General features: G+C 41.7%; 1 protein-coding gene across 5 annotated transcripts in view; it reads left to right on the forward strand.

The window, feature by feature from the left end:
• The window catches only part of LOC117360021 (prosaposin-like), a 160,229-nt gene that overhangs the window by 85,259 nt on the left and 53,780 nt on the right, over window positions 1-21,190 (forward strand). For 4 of the 5 annotated variants that reach the window (XM_033943565.1, XM_033943567.1, XM_033943569.1 and 1 more), the window contains 2 exons: window positions 8,478-8,661; window positions 10,330-10,475. The exons of the other annotated variant lie outside the window; for it this stretch is intronic. In XM_033943565.1, the coding sequence (XP_033799456.1) occupies window positions 8,478-8,661; window positions 10,330-10,475 (330 nt within the window). The remainder of the gene's footprint in view (window positions 1-8,477; window positions 8,662-10,329; window positions 10,476-21,190) is intronic. 5 annotated transcript variants of the gene reach the window in all.

Genomic DNA, 21,190 nt, shown 5'->3' on the forward strand with positions numbered 1-21,190 from the left:
GCAAGCAGCCTTGGACTTTGCCATGGACTGCCGGTGGGGCGGTGGTGCTGGAGATTTGGGAGCTGCTGCCATCTTCTCTGCCTGACCCATGTCCGAGGACTCCAGCCCTTTGGTTTTGTTTCTGCTGTTCTTGTTTGCCTTTGTATTGGATTATATGGCGCTGTTCCTCCGTGGGGGATGGCGTGCTTTTCTGCCATGGTGCCCCCATCTGCTTTTGACATAGTTCTCGTTTTGTTTTCTCTCAGCATAAGGGGGATTTATTTTATTTTATTTACTGATATGTTGTCTTCTTTGCGGCTTATATTGGGAAAGTTTCCCCGCATAACTGCCTGTTCCTCCGCAGTAATTGTGCATTCTTGTTTTATTTGTTGAGATATGTCTTTAGTCTAATTTCCAGTTCTTCTTCTTCGTGGGTTTGTGTTTAGTTTCTATGGAAGTTGGGGGGTGGGCTCGGGAGGGCTTTTCAGCGTGATTGGTATCTGGGTTTCTCCCAGATCTGTGCATGAGAATTTGGGGGTTGGAGTTTGGGAGGTTGTTGGGGGGGGGGGAGGGCTGCTGGGTGGTTGGGGGCTGGGCTTGGGAGGGGGGTTTGTATGTGTGGAATGTTTGGAAGGGTGTGTTTGGGTGTGACTGGAGGTGGTTGTGTGACCCGGGGTATTGGTGTTTGGTTGTGTTTTTTTTTGGACTATGGGTGACTTTTTGCTCTGGGAAGGAGCCGCTGGCTGGGACGGTTCCCCCGGTAGTCTATTCAGCTATCTTTCTTTTTATCTTAGCTTTTTCTACTCATGGTAATTAAGTTTATCTCCTGGAATGTCCATGGTATCACATCTCCTGTTAAACGCCAAAAAATTCTTAGTGCATTGAATCGACAAAAGGCGGATATAGCATTTTTGCAGGAGACCCACCTCTCTTCTGCGGAACATGCTAAACTCTGCCGGTGGTGGGTTGGTGAGATCTTGGAGTCTTCGGGTCTGCACCGGAAGGCGGGGGTAGTCATTTTATGTCGTAAGGGTCTGCATTTGACTACCCATAAGGTATGGTCTGACCCGCAGGGGCGTTATCTGGTAGCTAAAGTGACACTTAATAGGCAGGATTTGCTCTTGTGTAATATATATGCTCCTAACACTTGGGATGGGTCCTTTATGCGTTCACTTACCAGACTTCTTCATCAGGACCTTCCAGTGGTGTTGGGTGGGGATTTTAATCAAGCTTTTGATCCCACTATTGACAAATCTAATCCCCTTCCTCACGACAGGTATGCCCCGAATAGAGGCCTTCCCTTGTTTGCCTCTTCTATGTCTTTGATTGATGTGTGGCGGGTGTTACATCCTGGAGACCGCGACTACACTCATACATCTAGTGCCCATGCAACGCAGTCCCGTATTGATTATTGGTTGCTCACGGACTCCCTGTTTTCGCAGGTGAGCTCGGCGGAGATTGGAGGATATGATGTTTCGGATCATGCTATGATTGTTCTTATTTTAGAGTTTCCTGGAGATATCCCTGGGGGCTTTCATTGGCGGTTTCCTCTCTCGCTCTATTCTGATCAGGAGTTTCATGCTTTCCTGGTAGATAAATGGAAGGACTATGCTTTTCACAATGCGTCTCATAGGGGTGACTCATTTCTTTACTGGGAGGCTGCTAAAGTGATGTTGCGGGGTGAGATCATTGCTTACTCTAGCCGAAAGAAAAAAAGGCGCGACCGTCAGGTGCTCCGGCTGGAGCGCCAGGTTCAGGATGATCGTCGCCGCTATGGGGCTCATCCCACCGGAATCAATAGAGCGTTATTATTGGCTTCGCAGTTGTCGTTGCGGGAACTATTACATGATCGGGCTATGAAGTCTTTGGCATACTATAAATTTCAACTGTATTTGCATGCTAATAAGAGCGGTAAGCTTTTGGCAAATTTGATTCGATGTGCTAAGGGGTTTTCCCCAATTCTCCATCTCCGCCGGGCAGATGGTGGTTTGGTCCACAAAGATGAGGATATGGCGGCGGTGTTTCACCATTATTTCCAGGAGTTGTATGCTGCTCCACCGGTTTCTTCGTTGGCGGGTGATCTTTATTTGGATCAGGTCTCTCATCCGGTGATGACAGACGCTCAGAATGCGCGTTTGCAGGCTCCTTTTACAGTTGAAGAGCTATCGCTGGTTCTTGGTAGTTCTCCGCTGCAGAAGGCGGCGGGGCCCGATGGCTTTCGCAGTGAATTCTATAGACTTCTACTTGCGGACGTGGCCCCAGTTCTGGTTGATGTGTTTAACACTGCGGTACGCGAGGGGGCTCTCCCGCCTTCTCTTCGGGTTGCTCAGATTGTGGTTTTGCTTAAGCCCGGCAAGGACCCATTAAGGGCCTCCTCGTATCGCCCCATATCCTTGTTGAATGCTGAAGCTAAATTCTTTGCTAAATTGTTGGCCAACCGGTTGGCGGGTATTTTGCCCTCACTGGTGGCGGAGCCTCAAGTTGGGTTCGTCAAAGGTCGGTCGTCCACTCGCAATTTACGTACTATATTGGCTTCGCTGGAGTGGGTGGAGCGGGAGCAGGTTTCTTCTTTGTTGGTCAGTTTTGATGCCCATAAGGCCTTTGATAGGGTTTTGTGGGATTTTTTGTTTTGTACTCTTCAACATTATGGTATGGGAGGTTTCTTTAGTGATGCGGTGGCTGCGTTATATCATGATCCGCTGGCCAGGGTGCTGGTTAATGGAGTTTCTTCGGCGGTGTTTCCAATTCAGCGGGGTACTAGACAGGGTTGCCCCTTGTCTCCTCTTCTTTTCGTGCTCACCTTGGATCCCTTAATTCGCGAAATCTCTGCTAATCCGGCGGTTCGGGGTGTTTTTCTTGGCGGCCGAGAGTTTAAGATTTCGGCATTTGCAGACGATTTGTTGGTTCATTTGACCTCCCCGTGGGAATCCTTTCCTGCTCTTATGTCGCTTTTTACGGAGTATGGCGATTTTTCGGGCTTCCAATTGAATTATGATAAATCTTTGGCATTAGCTACGGCCGAGGCGGTGCGCTTGGAGTGGCCGGGGCAGTTTCCTTTACGGTGGGCGGCTGGTGTATTCAAATATTTGGGAGTGCAACTCACGAGCAGTGTGGGACGGTTATATCGTGCTAATGTAGATGTTTTGTTGGCCGCTACGGAGGGTTGTTTTGCAAAGTGGATGTCTCTACCTCTCTCTTTTTATGGTAGGGTTCAGTTGTATAAGATGGTTATTTTTCCCCGCTGGTTGTATGTACTCCAGTTGCTGCCTCTTTGTCTGCGTCGTAGCGATCTTCAACGGCTTCATAGGCAGCTGACCCGATTCCTCTGGCAAGGCAAGAAGTCTCAGATATCGATCTCTTATCTGTTCGGCTCGGGAAGGATCGGTGGTGTGGGGCTCCCGGATATTGGCCTCTATAATCTGGCTTGCTTGCTGCGATTTTTGGGAGACTGGTGCTTACAGAGTGATGACTATCTTTTTCGGGACTTTGAACATGCTCTTTTCTCTCCTTGGCACTTGTTTTCGCTGTCTCAGTTACCTGTTCGCCTCTTGCCCCCCGCGTTCCGATCTAGTTTCATCCTTAGGTCGTGGCGTTTTTCTTGGAAGGCATTGGTAGGGTTACTGGGGGGGGACCATCAAGTTTCGGATCAGTTGTCTATACGGGGGAATCCGCAGTTTCTGCCTGGCTGTGATAACTCGGTCTTTGTGCGATGGACTGGAGAGGGTTTTCTTCTTCTTGAGCATTTATTGGATGAGGAAGGGGCGATGAGACCTTGGGGAGATTTTCCCATGCTTCATTCTTTGGGTGTGGGAGGTCTGTTTGCGTACCGGCAAATTCATCATTATGTGAGATCCTTGGCGCGCCCGGGCTTACGGTTTCGATTGGGTAACCAATTTCGTCTATTTTTTGCCCAATTTTATGCTTGTGGCTTGACGGTGTCTGCGTTGCATGGGGCTTTGCGGCGGCTTACTCCTCAGAAGTCTTATACGGCTCTGGAGAACCGCTGGGGTAGAGATCTGGGCATACCTGGTGAGTCCTTGAACTTTCCTTCCCTTATTGGTCGTATCTCTTCTATTTCTATTAGTGCAGAACTGAGGGAATGCCAATTTCGAGTGGTGTATAGAGCGTATTTTTCCCAAGAGCGGGTCCACAAGGTTGGGGGCATTTCTTCTCCAATCTGCCCTAAGTGTACACTGGGTTGCAACTCCTTTTTTCATGCATTTTGGGGATGCCCTCGAGTGAAAGTCTTTTGGAGAGCCATACTCCGCTTTTTGGAGCGGCTGGTTGGTCACGCTATTCCGATGTCTCCGGTAGGCTTGCTTTTGGATAGATATGAATCTTTGCGAGTGCCTGCTCGGAGACATCGGTTGCTGATCCGGAAGGGTGCTGTTATAGGAAAGAAGATCATTCTTAGCGTTTGGACGCAAGACATAGCGCCTGCTTACTGGGCTTGGAGGAATCGTTTTCATAATTTGATGCTCTTGGAGCAGCGCCATGCTCGATTATCTGTCCGGCGGTTGAAGATTTTCCTGCAGACCTGGGACCCCTACATTTCCTCGCTTTCCCCTAGGGCCAGAAGTCTGGTCTTGAATTCACTCTGTTGTTGATACCTTATGCTCTCAGCTGTTTTCCCCGGGTTGGTGGGTGGATGTTTGGGAGAGTGTGAATGGTGGGTATGAGTGGTTGGACGTATGTGGAGTTCAGGGGGTAGGGTGGGATTACACATTGTGGGTGGGAGGATGGGATTTGGTTCTCTTGTTTTGTTTGATCTGTGCTGAGCGGCATAAGCAAACAGCTTGCTCAGCATAATCCTTTCTTGCTGGGGGGTTTTTGGGTATGGATTGGGTCTCATGGTGTGGGTTGGGGTGGGGGTTTGGGCTTTGGAGTGGGTGGGGATTGGGGGGATTCTTTGGTTGGGGTGAAAATATGTTTGATGGTACATTTGATGTTCGCGACCTTGTTGTATGGTCGTGTTGTATTGTGTATTTACTGATGATGTGCCAATAAAACATGATTTACCGTATTTTCGCGGATATAACGCGCACCATTGTAAAACGCGCACAGGGGTATAGCGCGCAGAAATCACGATGATATGTACAAAAACTTTTCTATACCGCGCTCAGGCATATAACGCGCATGCTGCCCGACTCTCCTCTGGCCACCCCGACTCTCCTTTCGCTCTCCCCGACTCTCCTCTGGCCACCCCGACTCTCCTTTCGCCCTCCCCGACTCTCCTCTGGTTGCCCCGACTCACCCTGACTTTCGGTGCACTGCCCCGACTCTCCTCTGGTTGCCCCGACTCACCGTTCACCCGCCCTGACTTTCGGTGCACTGCCCCGCCTCTCCGTGCCTGTCCCCCTTGAAGTCCTGTCCCCCCTTGAAGGTCTGCCTGTCCCCCCTTGAAGATCTGCCTGTCCCCCCTTGAAGTCCTGTCCCCATCCTGAAAGCCTGATGCCCCCCCTCGACGTCCGATTCTTCTCCCCCCTCGGCAGGACCACTCGCACCCCCACCCCGAAGGACCGCCGACTCCCCGACAATATTGGGCCAGGAGGGAGCCCAAATCCTCCTGGCCACGGCGACCCCCTAACCCCACCCCGCACTACATTACGGGCAGGAGGGATCCCAGGCCCTCCTGCCCTCGACGCAAACCCCGTCCCCCCAACGACCGCCCCCCCCCCAAGAACCTCCGCCCGTCCCCCAGCCGACCCGCGACCCCCCTGGCCGACCCCCACGACACCCCCACCCGCCTTCCCCGTACTTTGTGTAGTTGGGCCAGAAGGGAGCCCAAACCCTCCTGGCCACGGCGACCCCCTAACCCCACCCCGCACTACATTACGGGCAGGAGGGATCCCAGGCCCTCCTGCCCTCGACGCAAACCCCCCTCCCTCCAACGACCGCCCCCCCCCCAAGAACCTCCGACCGACCCGCGACCCCCCTGGCCGACCCCCCCACCCCCCTTCCCCGTACCTTTGGAAGTTGGCCGGACAGACGGGAGCCAAACCCGCCTGTCCGGCAGGCAGCCAACGAAGGAATGAGGCCGGATTGGCCCATCCGTCCTAAAGCTCCGCCTACTGGTGGGGCCTAAGGCGCGTGGGCCAATCAGAATAGGTATACTTGAAACGTGTATCCTGCCAGAGCAGGTGTTAGACCGCAAACGTGGGCTAGGATTTAAGAGAGAGAGGAAAAGTGTTTTTTGCTCATTTATTTTGTTTACACCACAGCGCCAGTGTGGTTAGGAGAAGGCAAAGGGGGTGAAGAGGCTATAAAATAAACCCACCAGCATGTTTGAAAAAAACACCCAATTGGGCAGGAAAATCGAATTGAATCGAAAAACCAATTCAGTAGGCTGAATCGGGCAGCACTAGTAACCACAAAATAACCCTCCCCCCCAAAAGCACACTGTGTTCACAGAGAAAATGTCGATTATTTATATTGGGGGGGGGTCAAAGAGGTCAAGGCAGATGACTTTAAAATATGCAAAGTCATTTCAATAACAAGTATAGAAAAATAGACAAATATAGTGTAAAATATAGACAGCAGATATATTCTCAAAACTGACTTTTTTTTTGGAATCATGTTTATTAAGGAATCAAAGGCAATCAGGCAACAAGAAACAATACAGAGCATCTGTACGGTGCCTTTACAGTTTATGTTCATCATTTACATGGAGGCCAATGTTTAGAAGAGTACTATGTTGATTCTAGCCAATCTTGATTGATGGATGGTATTCTGCAGTACTGTTCAAGTTTTTTTCCATATTATTGCTTGTATTCTGCACTTTCGCAGATGCTCTGTATTGTTTGACATATTTTGATCACTAAATTGAAAATAAACTCATTTTTCCTACATTAATTGTCTTTTGATTTCATGAGTCTCTGGTTGCACTTCCTTCTGACTGTGCATCCAATATTTCTTTCTTTTTGCTTCCTGCATGTTTCCTCTCCTCCAGACCTCATTCTATTCCCCAACAAACATTTCTTTCTGTCCCTCCATGAGTCCAACTTTTCTTCCTCTCTTCTCTGTCCCCATTGGCAACATGTCTCCCTCTCTCTCTCTCTCTCTCTCATTACCTCCCCTGCTGCAAAGGGAGTGGGGAAAGAGAGATCCAGGGTGCATCTCTCCCACTCCCTCTACTGCCACTTTCAACTTTTCTCCCTCCTTTTCACCAGTCCATCTCTTTCTCTCTGCTTCCTGCACGCTTCCTCTCATCCAGTTTTCATTCCCTCCCCCAATCAACATCTCTCTCTGTCCCTCCATGAGTTCAACTGCCGATACCATGATGAGATTCAATAATGATTTGCTAACCTCCCCCTGCCCCTGATTCGATGCCGATTCAGCTCGCCTCCGACTCCAACCTAAAGTAGCATTGGTAAACAGGCTGGTCCTGGCCTGCCCACAAGGACTTCCTTCTGCTGCGTCATCAGTGATGTCGGCGACGCAGCAGAGGGAAGGCCCCAGCGGGCAGGCCAGGAGCAACCTGTTTACCACTGCTACTTTAGGTTGGAGTCGGAGGTGAGGCGAATCATCATTAAATCGCGTTGCAGTATTGGCAGCAATTCCCACATGCTGCCTGCTACTGACTGGGGGAGAGGGGGGAGCAGATCCATTCAATTGAATCGGGCAGCACTACCGTGTATTCCCAACAAGCGGCTCGCGTACTGTGTGTTGAGAAACACTGTTTTAGAGTATAAGTATGATCCAAAATTAAAGTATTGTTGCATTAATATGTTGAACTCTACTAAACTTTGAAGATAGTGTTTTAGGAACTGTAATCCTACTCTGAGGAAAGAAATTGATTATTTTATTATAATATAGGTATGTAATTGAAGTGCTGGAAAAATACAATTGAATAATGAAATAGTACTGCTTAAAAGCTAAGTTATTTAAATTATTTATAACTAATCTTGCAAATGAAATAAGATAATAAGATGAAGACTCTAGTAAATAGGGATGAATGAAGAATTGACAGACCCGATGAGTTAGTAAACTCAATTGGTCAATCTGACATCCCATATATAACAAATTATAACTGTTAATCCACTGAGATAGTGTATTGATCTTTTTGAATTTATCAAAATCACAAAGTGTCTGAAGAGGATGTCCTGGGATAAAGCACAGTTACATACTGTAACAAGTGTTATCCAGGGACAGCAGGCAGATATTCTCATAATCCACCCATCTCCCCTGGTTGGCTTCTTAGCTGGTTAACTGAACTGAGGAGCCGTACACCTATGTCGGGCGGGAAGGCACTCATGTATGTGTGGTCGGTTGCAAACTTTCTAAAGTTCTTCAAGTGGCGATGCACTTGGGACCTTCCGTGCTGGGGCTCTGTGGATGACGTCCATTTGTGAGAATATCTGCCTGCTGTCCTTGGATAAAACCTGTTAACGGTAAGTAACTGTGCTTTGTGATAAATGACTGGTTAAGTGGAATGGGGCGAGAAATAGTGGATTCAGTTTGTGCAGTTATCATGCTTTTTGTCTTATTTTGTACTTCAGGAACGCATAAAACAGGAATTGGAATATGTATGTATCTTTTTACCAAGGTGTTCGTTAGAGGTGTGCATGTCCATTGCATTCTTATGTACCGATGCGATCCTTAGCATACTAGTAGAAGAGACCAGACCCGAACATGCATGTTCCAAGCTTGGATACTGCCCTAAAAACAAGCTTTTCCTAGTTGGTAAGATCTCCCATGACTGGTGTAGTAGTATTCTTAGTTGTACTAAAGCAGCATATATTTGTAATTTTGGTAGGATTTATTAATATTTTCAGTGTCAAATAAATAGGTGGAAGAAAGATCAATGTGAAACAATGTACTTAGGTTCTTTGAGTCTATATTTATTTGTTTTATTTATTTAAAGATTTATCAACCGCCTATTCCTAAGCGCCATTACAGAAAATAAGACAGTGTCTTATATTCATTTTGGGCCCAAAAAATGCACTAGGGCTTATTTTCGGGATAGGGCTTATTTTTTTTTCATGTACATGATCATCTCTCCCTTCCTCTCCTTCACCCCAATTCTTCCTCTTTCCTTTCTCTCCTCCACATGTGCACCATCTTTCCTCCTCTCTCACCCATCCCCTTGTGCCTTTCCTCTGCAGCATCTTTCTATCCCGCCCATCCCCCTGTGTAGCAGAACCCTTACACTGCATAGCATCTTTCTATCCCTTCCATCCCTTGTGCAGCAGAACCCTTTCACAGCTTCTATCCCTCCCTCCCATCCCTCACGCAGCTGAACCCCGCTAATCCTCCCATCCTTCCATCTCTTCCTCCCTTCCAAACCCCGTCGACCGCAAGACCTACATACCTCCCTTCAAAGAGCAGTGTTGTCGGCATTCTAAACAGGTTGCTTTGCGGCCTTCTCCCACCAGTGCCTTCCATGCGTCGCGTTACTGATGACATCAATGATTCGGCAGAGGGAATGCTCTGGCGGGAGAAGGCCGCGAAGCAGCCTGATTAGAGTGCTGAATGCGCTGCTCTTTGTAGGTCTTATGATTGGTGAGTGAATGGGGTTCGGTTGGGAGGGAGAGATGGAAAGATGGGAGTTCAGCGGGGGTTGGGTGGGGGGGGGGAGCACTGCTGCTGGTGAATCCAGGGACATTCGGGTTAGGCTTCCGGGGACTAGGGCTTATATTAAGACCTACCCTAAAAATCATGTTAGGGCTTATTTTCGAGGTAGGTCTTATTTTCGGGAAAACACGGTAGTCTTTTGGGGATAGAGAGCTTTTGTAAACTGTCAGCATCAGAGTTTGCAGATGCTTCTAATGTGTACTCATTTTCAAAGGGAAAATATCCACATGCACTGGGTTTTATTGCAAAAAATGAGTATAAAATTAGGTATAGGCCTTTTTTTTTTTTTTTTGCATGTAGACTTGAAAATCAGCTTGTTTTCTTCCCCTTCTCTATCCTCGAACACCTCTTCATAATGAAGCTGCAAGTCATGTACAGACTTTAAGCCACATCGAGGGAGGACAGTTTAAGACAACTGATTAAGCTATTTTTACCTACATAAATATGGCTTTGGAACTTGTTTCCACATTTGTGTTCTTTCTGATTTGGAAATAAATATGAAGGACAAGTAGGAATTTTTTTCCAAGTTCTTAAGCTATTGTCTTAAGCTGCTGTTGCCATATTTGGATGGTAGTGATACGGTAAGACCCAGTACTTATGGTTTTACACTGAATATTGTGCTAGTGACTGAAAAAAATAGGCAGTCTTCCTCTTTTATTCATGTTCTTCTGCCCATTTATTTTTCTGCTTTTCTTGTGTGTAGCCATTTAGAACATTTCACAGTCTGTTCCATGAAGTGTCATTGCTATTACTTAAATTTTCTGACTTTTTCAACAGAGAGAATTACTCCAGAACAGTTAAGCTCTGGTGAATTTTCCACAATACGTAAACTAATAGTAAATTACTTTGACATACTCTTGGAGAAGAATGAAAATGTACTGCATGAAGTCTGTAACTTTCTTCAATCTTCTGCTCAAGAACAGGTAACAAGATTAAGGGGATGACTGAAGAAAGACTAAACAAATTAGATTTCTTTAGCCTAATGAAGAAACAAACTGAGGGGGGATATCACTGGGGTTTATAAAATGTGTGACATGCAACATGGTTATGCATGCTTTAAATTTAGTGCTAGTGTTATTTTTTTTTTTTCCATTATTTTTTATTTTCAAATTTTACATAAAGTGTACAAAATATTAAAATACAATTGATAAATACATAGTATCACTTTTATATCTAATACATTATATTTATAAATTTAAATTTTCTCCCTCACCCTCCCCCCACCCTTTTATTACTTTAATATATAATATTTTTAATTTTCAAATTTTATAGAAAGTGTACAACATGTTAGAATACAATTGATGAATATTCAATAACATTTTATATCTAATACAATATATTCTAAATATATTTTATCCCTTCTCCCTCCCCCACCCTTCTATTACTCTTCATTCATACATTGCATATTATATAATATATTATAACATATTATGTAGAAATTATTTTCTTTACCCCCCCTATATGTGTGTCATAAAAAAGATCCCTAAAAGAAGAAAAGAAGAAGAAAAATCCTACTATTTATTCATTACAGTATTTTGCCAATGGCCCCCATATTTTTATAAATTTAGTATATGTCCCCCTTTGTATTGCTATTGTTCTTTCCATTTTGAATATATGACATATTGTATTCCACCAAAATGTATAATTTAGGTTGTTGTAATTATTCCAGTTATTAGTTATATGCTGAATGGCAACCCCTGTCATAATTAATAAAAGCTTGTTATTTTCTGGTGAAATTTGACTTTTTTTCCTCATCATCATTCCAAATAATATTGTGTCATATGATATTGCAATATGATTTTCCATCAATTTATTGATTTGTGGCCAAATTGAATTCCAAAAAGTTTTAATATAGGGACAATGATACAATAAATGATCTAGTGTCCCTGGTTCTAGATTACAGTGCCAGCATTTATTTGACTTAGAACTGTCTAATTTTTGCAAACGTGTAGGGGTCCAAAAAGCTCTATGTAATAAGAAGAACCAAGTTTGTCTCATAGATGCTGACACTGTACATCCCATTCTCCAAGACCAAATTAGTGGCCATTGAGATGCATTAATCTGATGTCCAATCTCAATGCTCCAAATATCTCTTAGACCATTTTTTGGTTTTTTGTTCAAATATCCAGATATTAATTTATACCACAATGCGGCTTGATGTCCTAGGAAGTCTGCTTGAAAACATAAGAACTTTAAACTATATTGATTATTTAATGTTTTCCATTCAGGGAACCCAACCTGAATGGCCTGCTTCAATTGCAACCATTTAAAACTTTGTGTTTTATTAAGACCAAATCTATTTTGCAATTGTGAAAAATCCAGCAGTTTACCTTCTGAAATAACATCGTCTAGAGATCTAATGCCTGCAATAATCCAGTTCTTCCAAAGGATTTGAGCTCCGCCAATTTTGATCTTGGAGTTTATCCATATAGATTGATTAGTTGATTTGTTTATTGGGATAGGTGTTAATTTATCAATAAATCTCAACGTTTTCCAAGTATCCATTAATATTTTATTTTCTCTGTATCTTCTAGGTATGTTAATACTTGGCAGATGAACTAAATTTAGGGGAAACATAAGGCGCCATTCCAAATATAACCAATCCGGTGCATTATCCATAAGTTCTGGGAGGATCCAATACATACCCTGACGTAGAATATAGGCTTGATGGTACCTATAAAAATTAGGAAAATTTACCCCTCCCTCCTTAATTGATTTTTGCAAAGTTACTAAAGCTATTCTAGGTGTTTTACCAAGCCAAAGAAATTTCGTTAAAATGCTATTAAGCTTTTTATAAAAGGACCCCTGAAAATAAATAGGTATCATACTCATTTGGTAGCAAACTACAGGCAAGATCATCATTTTAATAGTTTGAACTCTTCCCCACCAAGAAATATGTAATGGGTTCCATTGTTCACATAACTCCGTAACTTTTTTTAATACATATTTTTCATTCTCTTTTACAGTATCTTCAATTGTTTTTTTAACTTGAATGCCAAGATATTTAAATCCTTCTTCTTTCCATATGAATGGAAAAGTATCAAATAATCCTTTTACACAATGAACATTCAAGGGTATAATTTCAGATTTATTCCAATTAATTTTATAACCTGAGAATTTACCAAACTTATCAATTAATTCCAATAAAGAAGATAAGGTTGACTCTGGATTTCTCAAATAAAGTAAAATATCATCAGCATAAGCCGAAATTTTATATTCCATATCTGAATATGGAATACCTTGTATCTCCCTTGTTTGCTGTATTGCTAACAATAAGGGTTCTAATACAACATCAAATATCAAAGGAGATAAAGGACAGCCTTGTCTAACTCCCCTCTGCAATTGAAAACCATCAGATATCTTATTATTAATATTTAGTCTTGCAATCGGGAAGCTATACAATGTTTTTACCATTTGTATAAATCCGGAACCTATACCAAACCATTCTAAAGCCTGATACATAAAATTCCATTCTACCCTATCAAATGCTTTTTCAGCATCTAATGAAACTGTAAAAGCCGGTTCATCCATTTTTTTTGATAAGTTTAGCATGTGAAATAATAGTCTAGAGTTATTAGAAGAATGTCTTTTAGTAACGAAACCCGTTTGATGCATGTCTATAATATGTGGGAGAGCTTTGGCTAATCTCAGAGCCAAAATTTTTGCCAAAAGTTTATTATCAACATTTATCAAAGATATAGGCCTGTAGTCCGAAACCAAAGTAGGATCTTTATTTGGCTTAGGTAAAACAATTATTATTGATTCAGCCATAGTACCTTTAATATTACCTTTTATAAGTTGTGTCTGATATAAATTTAGTAGATGTGGGGAAAGGATATTTTGAAATGTTTTATAAAATTCTACTGTATAACCATCACCACCTGGAGCGGATCCAACTCTAAGAGATCTCAATGCTGTTTCTAATTCTTTTAATGATATAGGTTCATTCTAAACTCCGTTTTATATGATCAGGAACCTTAGGTCCATTAATTAAATCTAAAAATTTTTTTCCATCTTTTTGTCTCTCCAAATAAGGCTCGGAAGAATACAGGTCCTTATAAAATTTTAAAAATTGTTTTAATATTATATTTGTTTGATTTGTTATTATCCCATTATCGTCTTTTATTCCATTAATATTAGTTCTTCTTTTTTTTGCTTTAAGATAATTTGCCAATAATCTCCCCGCCTTATTAGAATTTCCATAATACACTGTTTGTTTGGAAAACAAATCTCTTCTTATCATTTTTGAAGTTAATTCATTATATTTACCTTTTGCTTTCAAAAGAGCTTGCAAAACTTCATATTCCCATTTACTTACCAATTTAGTTTCTAATATTTTTATTTCTTTTTCTAATTCTATATATTGTATTTTAATCTGTTTCCTAATAAAAGCTGAATATGATATAATATTACCCCTCATAGTTGCTTTAAATGCATCCCATACGTTCTCTATAGATGTATCCTCCACTAAATTTATTTGAAAGAAATCGTTAATTTGTGTTTTAAAATTTTCCAAAAATTTGTCATCCACAAGCAATGCATTATCAAATCTCCAAAGAGGTCTACCATTCTCTAATTGATCTAATTGTAATTCTATCCATACTCCCGCATGATCCGAAATAATAATAGGATCTATGGAAGCTTTAACCACCTGTTGCACTTTATTTGTTGAAACAAAAATATAATCTATTCTTGAAAATGATTTATGAACCTGTGAACAAAATGAAAATTCCTGATCATTAAAATGAAGAATACGCCATATCTTTCAAATCACATGATTGAACCAAATTATCTAAACCTAAAGATTTTATATTTTTACCTGGTTTTTTATCCAATAATGGATCCATTACAGCATTAAAATCTCCAGCCACTACTAAATTAGAAGCAGCCAGTGGTAATAACATATTCTGTAATTTTTAAAAAAATTCTGATTGATTCGAATTAGGGGCATATATATTGAACAACGTCAGGGTATCATTTCCCATACCTATATCAATATGTATCCATCTTCCATGTGGATCTGAATTTTTTACCTTAATCTTGGCCATACATTTTTTGTTTATAAGTATTGCTACCCCTGCTTTTTTACCCTCTGCTGGAGCAAAAAAACATTCCTTTACCCACCCTCCCGATAGTTTCTGTGATTCCTTTATACTAAGATGGGTCTCCTGTAGACAATAAATATCCGCATTTTGCTTTTTTAGAAATGTTAATACTTTTTTCCTTTTGATTACGTGATTTAGGCCATTGACATTAATAGAATATATTTTAAAAGACATTATACATTTTAATATTTCTCATTATAATCTTTCTTTCCTCTTCTTTCATTTTTAGAATCCAAAAAATGTTTTTCACGACACACATATTTACCCCTAAAATATCTAATCCCTTGTATATTTTTTCCTTAATCATTCTAGTAAATATTTTCTTTTTCCCTCCCTTTCCCACCCAGTACAATAGCTGCTTAAGGATACACATTGGAACTGTAATCCAAACATTCTCCTCCCCTCTAGGCATTTAATATTCAATCAAATTCCCCTTCTATTTATTTATATTAACCTTTAATATCTGATTCATATTTTCATATCATTTCATTAATGTGTCTTTACATTTTTTTCTTTCTTCAGATATTTCAATATTTCATACTTTTATAATTATTTCATAAAGTCATCAAAACCCATCTTAAAATTTTATATTAAAATATCATAGGTTCTGGTTTAGAAAGAAAAGCTTTCAGTTTTTCTGGATCCTCGAAATATAAGGATTTATCTCCAGATGACACTCTCATTTTCGCCGGATAATATAGACCATATTTAAAACCTTTTTCTTTTAGTAGAGGTCTCATGTCTAATAGTCTCTTTCTTTTGTTTGCTGTATTTTTGGCAAAGTCCGGTAGGAACCATATTCTAGATCCTTTATAATTTAGATTTTTGTCTTTCTTTGCAGCATTTAATATTTCTAATGCTTGTTGGTATCTAAGCATTTTGAAAATTATTGGTCTTGGCCTGCCTTTGTTTTCTGTATTTTTAATTGGGATCCTATGTGCCCTTTCTATTTCTAGAGGTTGTTTCAAGTCCAGTTGTATTATTTTTGGAATTAAATTTTCTAGAAAAAGAATAGTATTTTTCCCCTCTAAGTTTTCTTGTATTCCAAAAAGTTTAATGTTTTTCCTTCTTCCTCTATTCTCATAGTCTTCCAGTTGATCTTTCAATTTGTTTAATTCCAGACTATCATTTTTACATCTGTTTGTTTCGCTTTCTATAACCTCCATTTTAGATTCTAGTTCAGTTGTTCTTTTGTTATTACTTTCCATTTGTCTGTGAATGTTTAATATTTCTTCTTTCATTTCAGACATATTGGTTACTGTTTCTTTAAGCATCTGCTTAATTTGTCTTAGTTCTTCCATAACTTCTGCTTTACTCAATATGTCATGTTCTTCAGCTGGAAGTGGGATCTTGCTTGGTGTTATTTGATCTTGTTTTTGTCTTTTTGCTGACGTGCCAGTCTCATTTTTGCTTTGTCTGGTACTTGCCATGTTGTTATTTTCTTTTTCTTTGTTTTTACTTTCTTTATATTTTTTAGGAGACTGTATAGTCTCTTTTAATCACAATTCACAGTAATCTGACTTGTTTCAGTTTTTACACAGTTATAGCTTTTACAGCACTAGTTTTAGAACAGTATTGAAACTTTCCTTTTTTCTCCTTTGGCCAATTCAATTTTTCTTTTATCAGCCTGCCCTCACTGCCTCTTTGTATCAGTCCAGAGAAAAGCCAATAAGAATTATCTTCCCTTCAGCTTTTTTCAATATCAGCAGTTTTTTCTGTTTCCTCTGGTTTGTTCACACACTCCAATATCACGCCGCTTGTCTCTTTCCTTTCAAGTCTTCCATTAATATCAGTAGCACCATCAAATTGTCTCCGTTGATGAATGAATCCTCCTTTTTTTTTTTTTTTCTGTCATCCACCTCAATGCCGATCCAGCACTGAGGGAAAACAAGCAATAAGACTGGCCTCAGGCGAAAGATCAGTTAATCACTCAGGGCTCCGTCTCTTCACCAAACTGGAAATGGCTGCCTCAAACCGCCACATTCAAGAATTCTACTGACAACATCCACACATCAGGAGTCAATCACTCATTTACTTTTTTCAACATTAGTTAGTTTTTTTTTTTTTTTTTTTTCCCTTTAAACAACTCTCCTTACAATTACAGCTTTAACAGTGCTAATCCCAATACTGCATTGAAACTTCCCTTTTATTCCGTTTGCCAATTCAAATATTTATCAGCCTTCCTTCACTGTTTCTCCACATCAGCACAAAGATAGATCGGTAAAATCAACAATTTATCTTTCCTTAGCCCCTCTTCTCTTCAGTGTCAGCTATCTTTTTCTAGTGCCTCGCCGTTCCAGCACTGAAGAAAAAAATGTCAGTAATCTTTATCTCTGTTTTTCCTCCCACAAGCCCGCTATCAGCCTCGGTGTAGGAGGATAACATGCAATCTTTTAGTCTTTTCCCTTAGATTCAACCACGGCAGCACAAATCTCTTTCACATCAACTCCTTCAGCTCTGTCAGTCACTCACCCCCGATGCCTTGCCGTTTCAGCGCTGAAAAAACCGGGAATCTTTTTCTTTAATTTCACTCTCTCTGGTCTTCTCACAGCTTCGAAGAGGGAAAAATTCAATCTGTCAGCTCTCCAACTCTCCTCGCTGCCAGTTACTCTCAATACACTGTAGATTTTTTCCGTTAATAGATTTTTTTTCTGTCAGTTGTTAGTCCCGATGCTGCGCCGATCCAACTCTGAGAGAGATAAAACCGGTAAACTCACTTCGGCTCTCTCCTCTCAAGATCTGCCCCGATTTCGGCCGAGAAAGTCAACATCAATTGCCACAATTTCAAGTTTCCATTAGACTTGTTTTTTACTCGATTTCAGCAGTAAGAGGATAAATTATTTTTTAATCATTGCCTATTTGAAGAGGAGCGTTTCGATCACACCTCCATCCTGTGCTCGCGTTAAGCCACGCCCTAGTGCTAGTGTTATGAAACTAGTAGCATATTTAAGATAGAAACATAAAACATAGAAATAGACGGCAGATAATGTAAGAATATTTTGTTCAGTTGTAATCCATGAAATTTCTTGATAGATACTGAACTCAGGGCTAGTAGAATGAGTTAAAGGATTGGAATAGATTCTAGAGATGAGGTCCATTGGCAAATAGATTAGCTCAATTGCTCACTCCCAGATATAAGTCTATTTAGATCTTTTTTTCTGTTAGTATCTGGGTAGTTTCAAGTGCCCCAGACTGGCCACTGCTAGGACAGGATTCTGGGCTAGATGGATCATCACTCTGACCTATTGTAGGCTGACACCTCTTTACAATCTAGGTAATGCCATTTTGTTCTTGAAATAAGGTCCTGATTTGACTGGTCAGTCATCGCTCTGATATGAATTGGAAAACCCTCAACAGTCCTATAGTAGCACCTGCTCTTACTGTGGGTTTACTGTGTAAAGAGGTGACCTGAGGGTAGGAGATTGGGCTTGCAAGTTAGGTTTTCTGTTTAGGTTTGGGTTATGTTTCAAAAAGTAACCTTAGTCTAGTCCCTATGTACCCCAAACTGGTAGCTTAAGGTTGTAACCGGCCCTAAAGCCTTCCAGCAGGACTCCTCAGTGCCCCTAGTGGGTACAGTTAAAATTTGACCCAGTATGGAGTTACCTTGAAGACACTGCATTAATATGAGTAAAACAAACAAAAACCAGAATCAATACACACAACTCCAAGTTCAGTTCCAAAAGTAAATTTAATTGTCAGAATGGCAAAATCCAAAAATCAATGTAACTTTTAAAACACAAAAGAAAAACTTCAAAGGGAAAAAACTCTGGGAGAGTTCAGGATTTCTCCTCACAACTGCCAATAATCTTCTCTGGTTTTATTCACTACCGAGCTTCTTGCAATAAGGCTATCAGAGCCTGCTCCTAGCAGGTTCCAAGTGAGTTCAGTTCTCTGCGATGCTACACCAACATTCAATCAGTCTCTGCAAAAACACAAGCCTCCAGCTTATTTTATAGCACTGCTGGGTCTAGGGGAGTGCCTCAAGTTTGTCTGCAAAAGCACAAAAACAGCTTTCAAAATCCCTCCCAGTTGTTGGCAAACTTCTCCCCACTCAAAAAGGCATTCTCAGCTTCTTAACAAAATGTGCAGAGAACACAAATAGAAAAACAAACAATCTCACAGTTCAGGTAGTCCATGAAACTGGTTGGAAAATAAAACCACCTCAGCCAAAATAGCAAACCAAAAAACAAAACTCACAGTTCTTTGCTCAGTCCTTGAAAAGGGTTGCCAAGCCTACTTCCATCAGCTCAGAAGCCACTTCCAAGCCCTCGGGGACCAGCTCTCCTTGCAGCTCCATTGGTATCTCCTGGTCTGCTTTCAGCAACTCTGAAGTGGGTCCAGCCTTTCCACTTCCATGGGGTCACAGATATTACCCATGCTTGAGCTGGGAAGCTCTTCTTTAGGGAAAGACCTGAGCTTCCTCCCTAAACTGCCTAGTAGCTTGCTAACATCTACTGGCTTTTCAAGGGGGAAACCATGCCCTGCTCTAGCTGAGCTTGCTCTCACTTGGGCTTCTCTATGGCTCCCCTGGTGGACATTGGAGCAATAGTCTTCCTCCCTATTCCTAGGACTAGGTTTAAAATCTATGTTCCTAGCCCTGCTGTGTGGATGGTAATGATTGTGCTTCTTTGCTCTGAGTTGATATTATTAGAATTTCTTTTGAATTAGGGTGGATGTTACTAATCCAATGTCTTACTTGTATGTAATGCATGTTAAATAGAATTTCAAATAGACAATATATGTCATTTCCATGGACCTTGAAATAGAAGGAATTGTCACAAAACTTAATACTGTGATGGGTGGAAGTCTGAAGGGGTCAGGCTTCTGTTTTTATTAACAGAATTGTATGCACACCCACATAGATTCCTTACCTCTTCATACCTACCATCAAATGGGTGATGAGTGACTGTAAGGGTTCTGTGCAGCCATGACCGGCCAATATGTCTCCCAGGAGATGGTAGGTGAGATCTTGGCAGCCTAGTCTCAGGACTGTAGGTTAGGTGGTGAGCTGATTTGCCGCACTGCTCACCCCATATACCACACCCACTACTCTTTGGGTTTTTTTTGTTGTATTTTCCATGCTAAGCGTCTCTTTTTCAAAAAAAAGTAGTAACCAGGGCTGTTGAAGCCAGTACACCAAATCTTCAACTCTGACTTCGACTTCTCTTTTTTTTTTTTCTGTCCTACTCTGAATGTAAATCCTACTGGATTTTTTGCACTGGATCTAAAGTACTGGCAATAGCAAAACAATTGGTTCACAATCTAGGTGTGTACTCTTAAGTATTTTTCCTCTGTCCCAGTGGGCTCATAATCTAGTTTTGGTACCTGGAACAATGGAGCATTATATGACTTGCCAAGGGTCACAAGGAGTGGCACTGAGCTTGAAACCACAACCTTGGGGTGCTGAGATAGCAGCTTTAACCACTAGGCCACTCCTCCACTGGTTTCTATGTCTCCAGGATTAGTCGGCGGATGTGGCTTCAAAGGTTTGCCTCAGCCAGTTACTCTTCAGGGGTCAACTGTTTGGCAAGGATTTGGAGAAGTTGGTTAAGGATCTGGGCAAGTCAAGGACTCCTCAGCTGCCAGAGGACAAGTCTCATCAAGGTGAATCCAGATGGGATGTTTTTAAGGTGAAGAGGTATTGCTTGGATATAGTTCATGGCAATTGGAGGTCTAAATTTTTGCCCTGGGGCCAGTCCTTGTGTGATTGTTGGCTGGGTGGTCGTGAGGGGGGCAGGGTCCTCAGGGGCCAACTGTGTCTTCCAATGAAGGTACTGGGGCCCAGGCCCTAGTAGTTCTCATTGGAGGACATTTAAAGCCCTTCTATTGGAAATGGGTCCAGATAACTTAAGATCAGTAGTTTCTGAAGGCCAGGTTCGCCAAGCCCCTTGCAGATGCCTTCTGGTTTCTCCCTGTCAGATACTGCAAAGGGATCTTGTATTCCATCAGACAGTGTACAGGTTGCTGAATTTGGAGGTAATAGTTCTGGTTCTGCAAGAAGAGATTCTGGCAGGTATTCCATCTATTTTGTAGTGCCCAAAAAGAGAAGTACTCTTCATCAGATCTGCAGGGCCTTATGTGATCTTTATGTACACTCAGGTCAATTGTTAGGTTTGTCAAGGAGTATTTCTCACATCCTTGAACCTCACTAAAGCTAACCTTCACATTCTTATCCACGCAGATCATCAGAAGTATTTGTACTTTATGGGCCTGGGAGCCCATTATCCATTCAAAACCCTACCCTTCGGATTGGCCACAGTGCCAAGGACCTTCTCCAAGGTGATGATGGTGGTGGCTAGTCCTCTCTTTACTGGTGCATTCTTATCTGATCTATTGGCTGATCTATGTGAAGTCTCCAGAGGAAGAACAGGTGTTCCACATCCCAGGTAGACAAACTGCTGTAGAGCCTGGGATGGGTAGTGAATCTTTTAAAAAGCTCTCTGATTCTGTCTTAGCCATGGGAATATTTGGGAGTCTGCTTTGATACATCTAAGGGCAGTCTTCCTCTTAGTAGCCAGGCTCTAGAAGCTTTA

This window comes from Geotrypetes seraphini, chromosome 4 (assembly GCF_902459505.1).
Source record: "Geotrypetes seraphini chromosome 4, aGeoSer1.1, whole genome shotgun sequence".
NCBI lineage: Eukaryota > Metazoa > Chordata > Amphibia > Gymnophiona > Dermophiidae > Geotrypetes > Geotrypetes seraphini.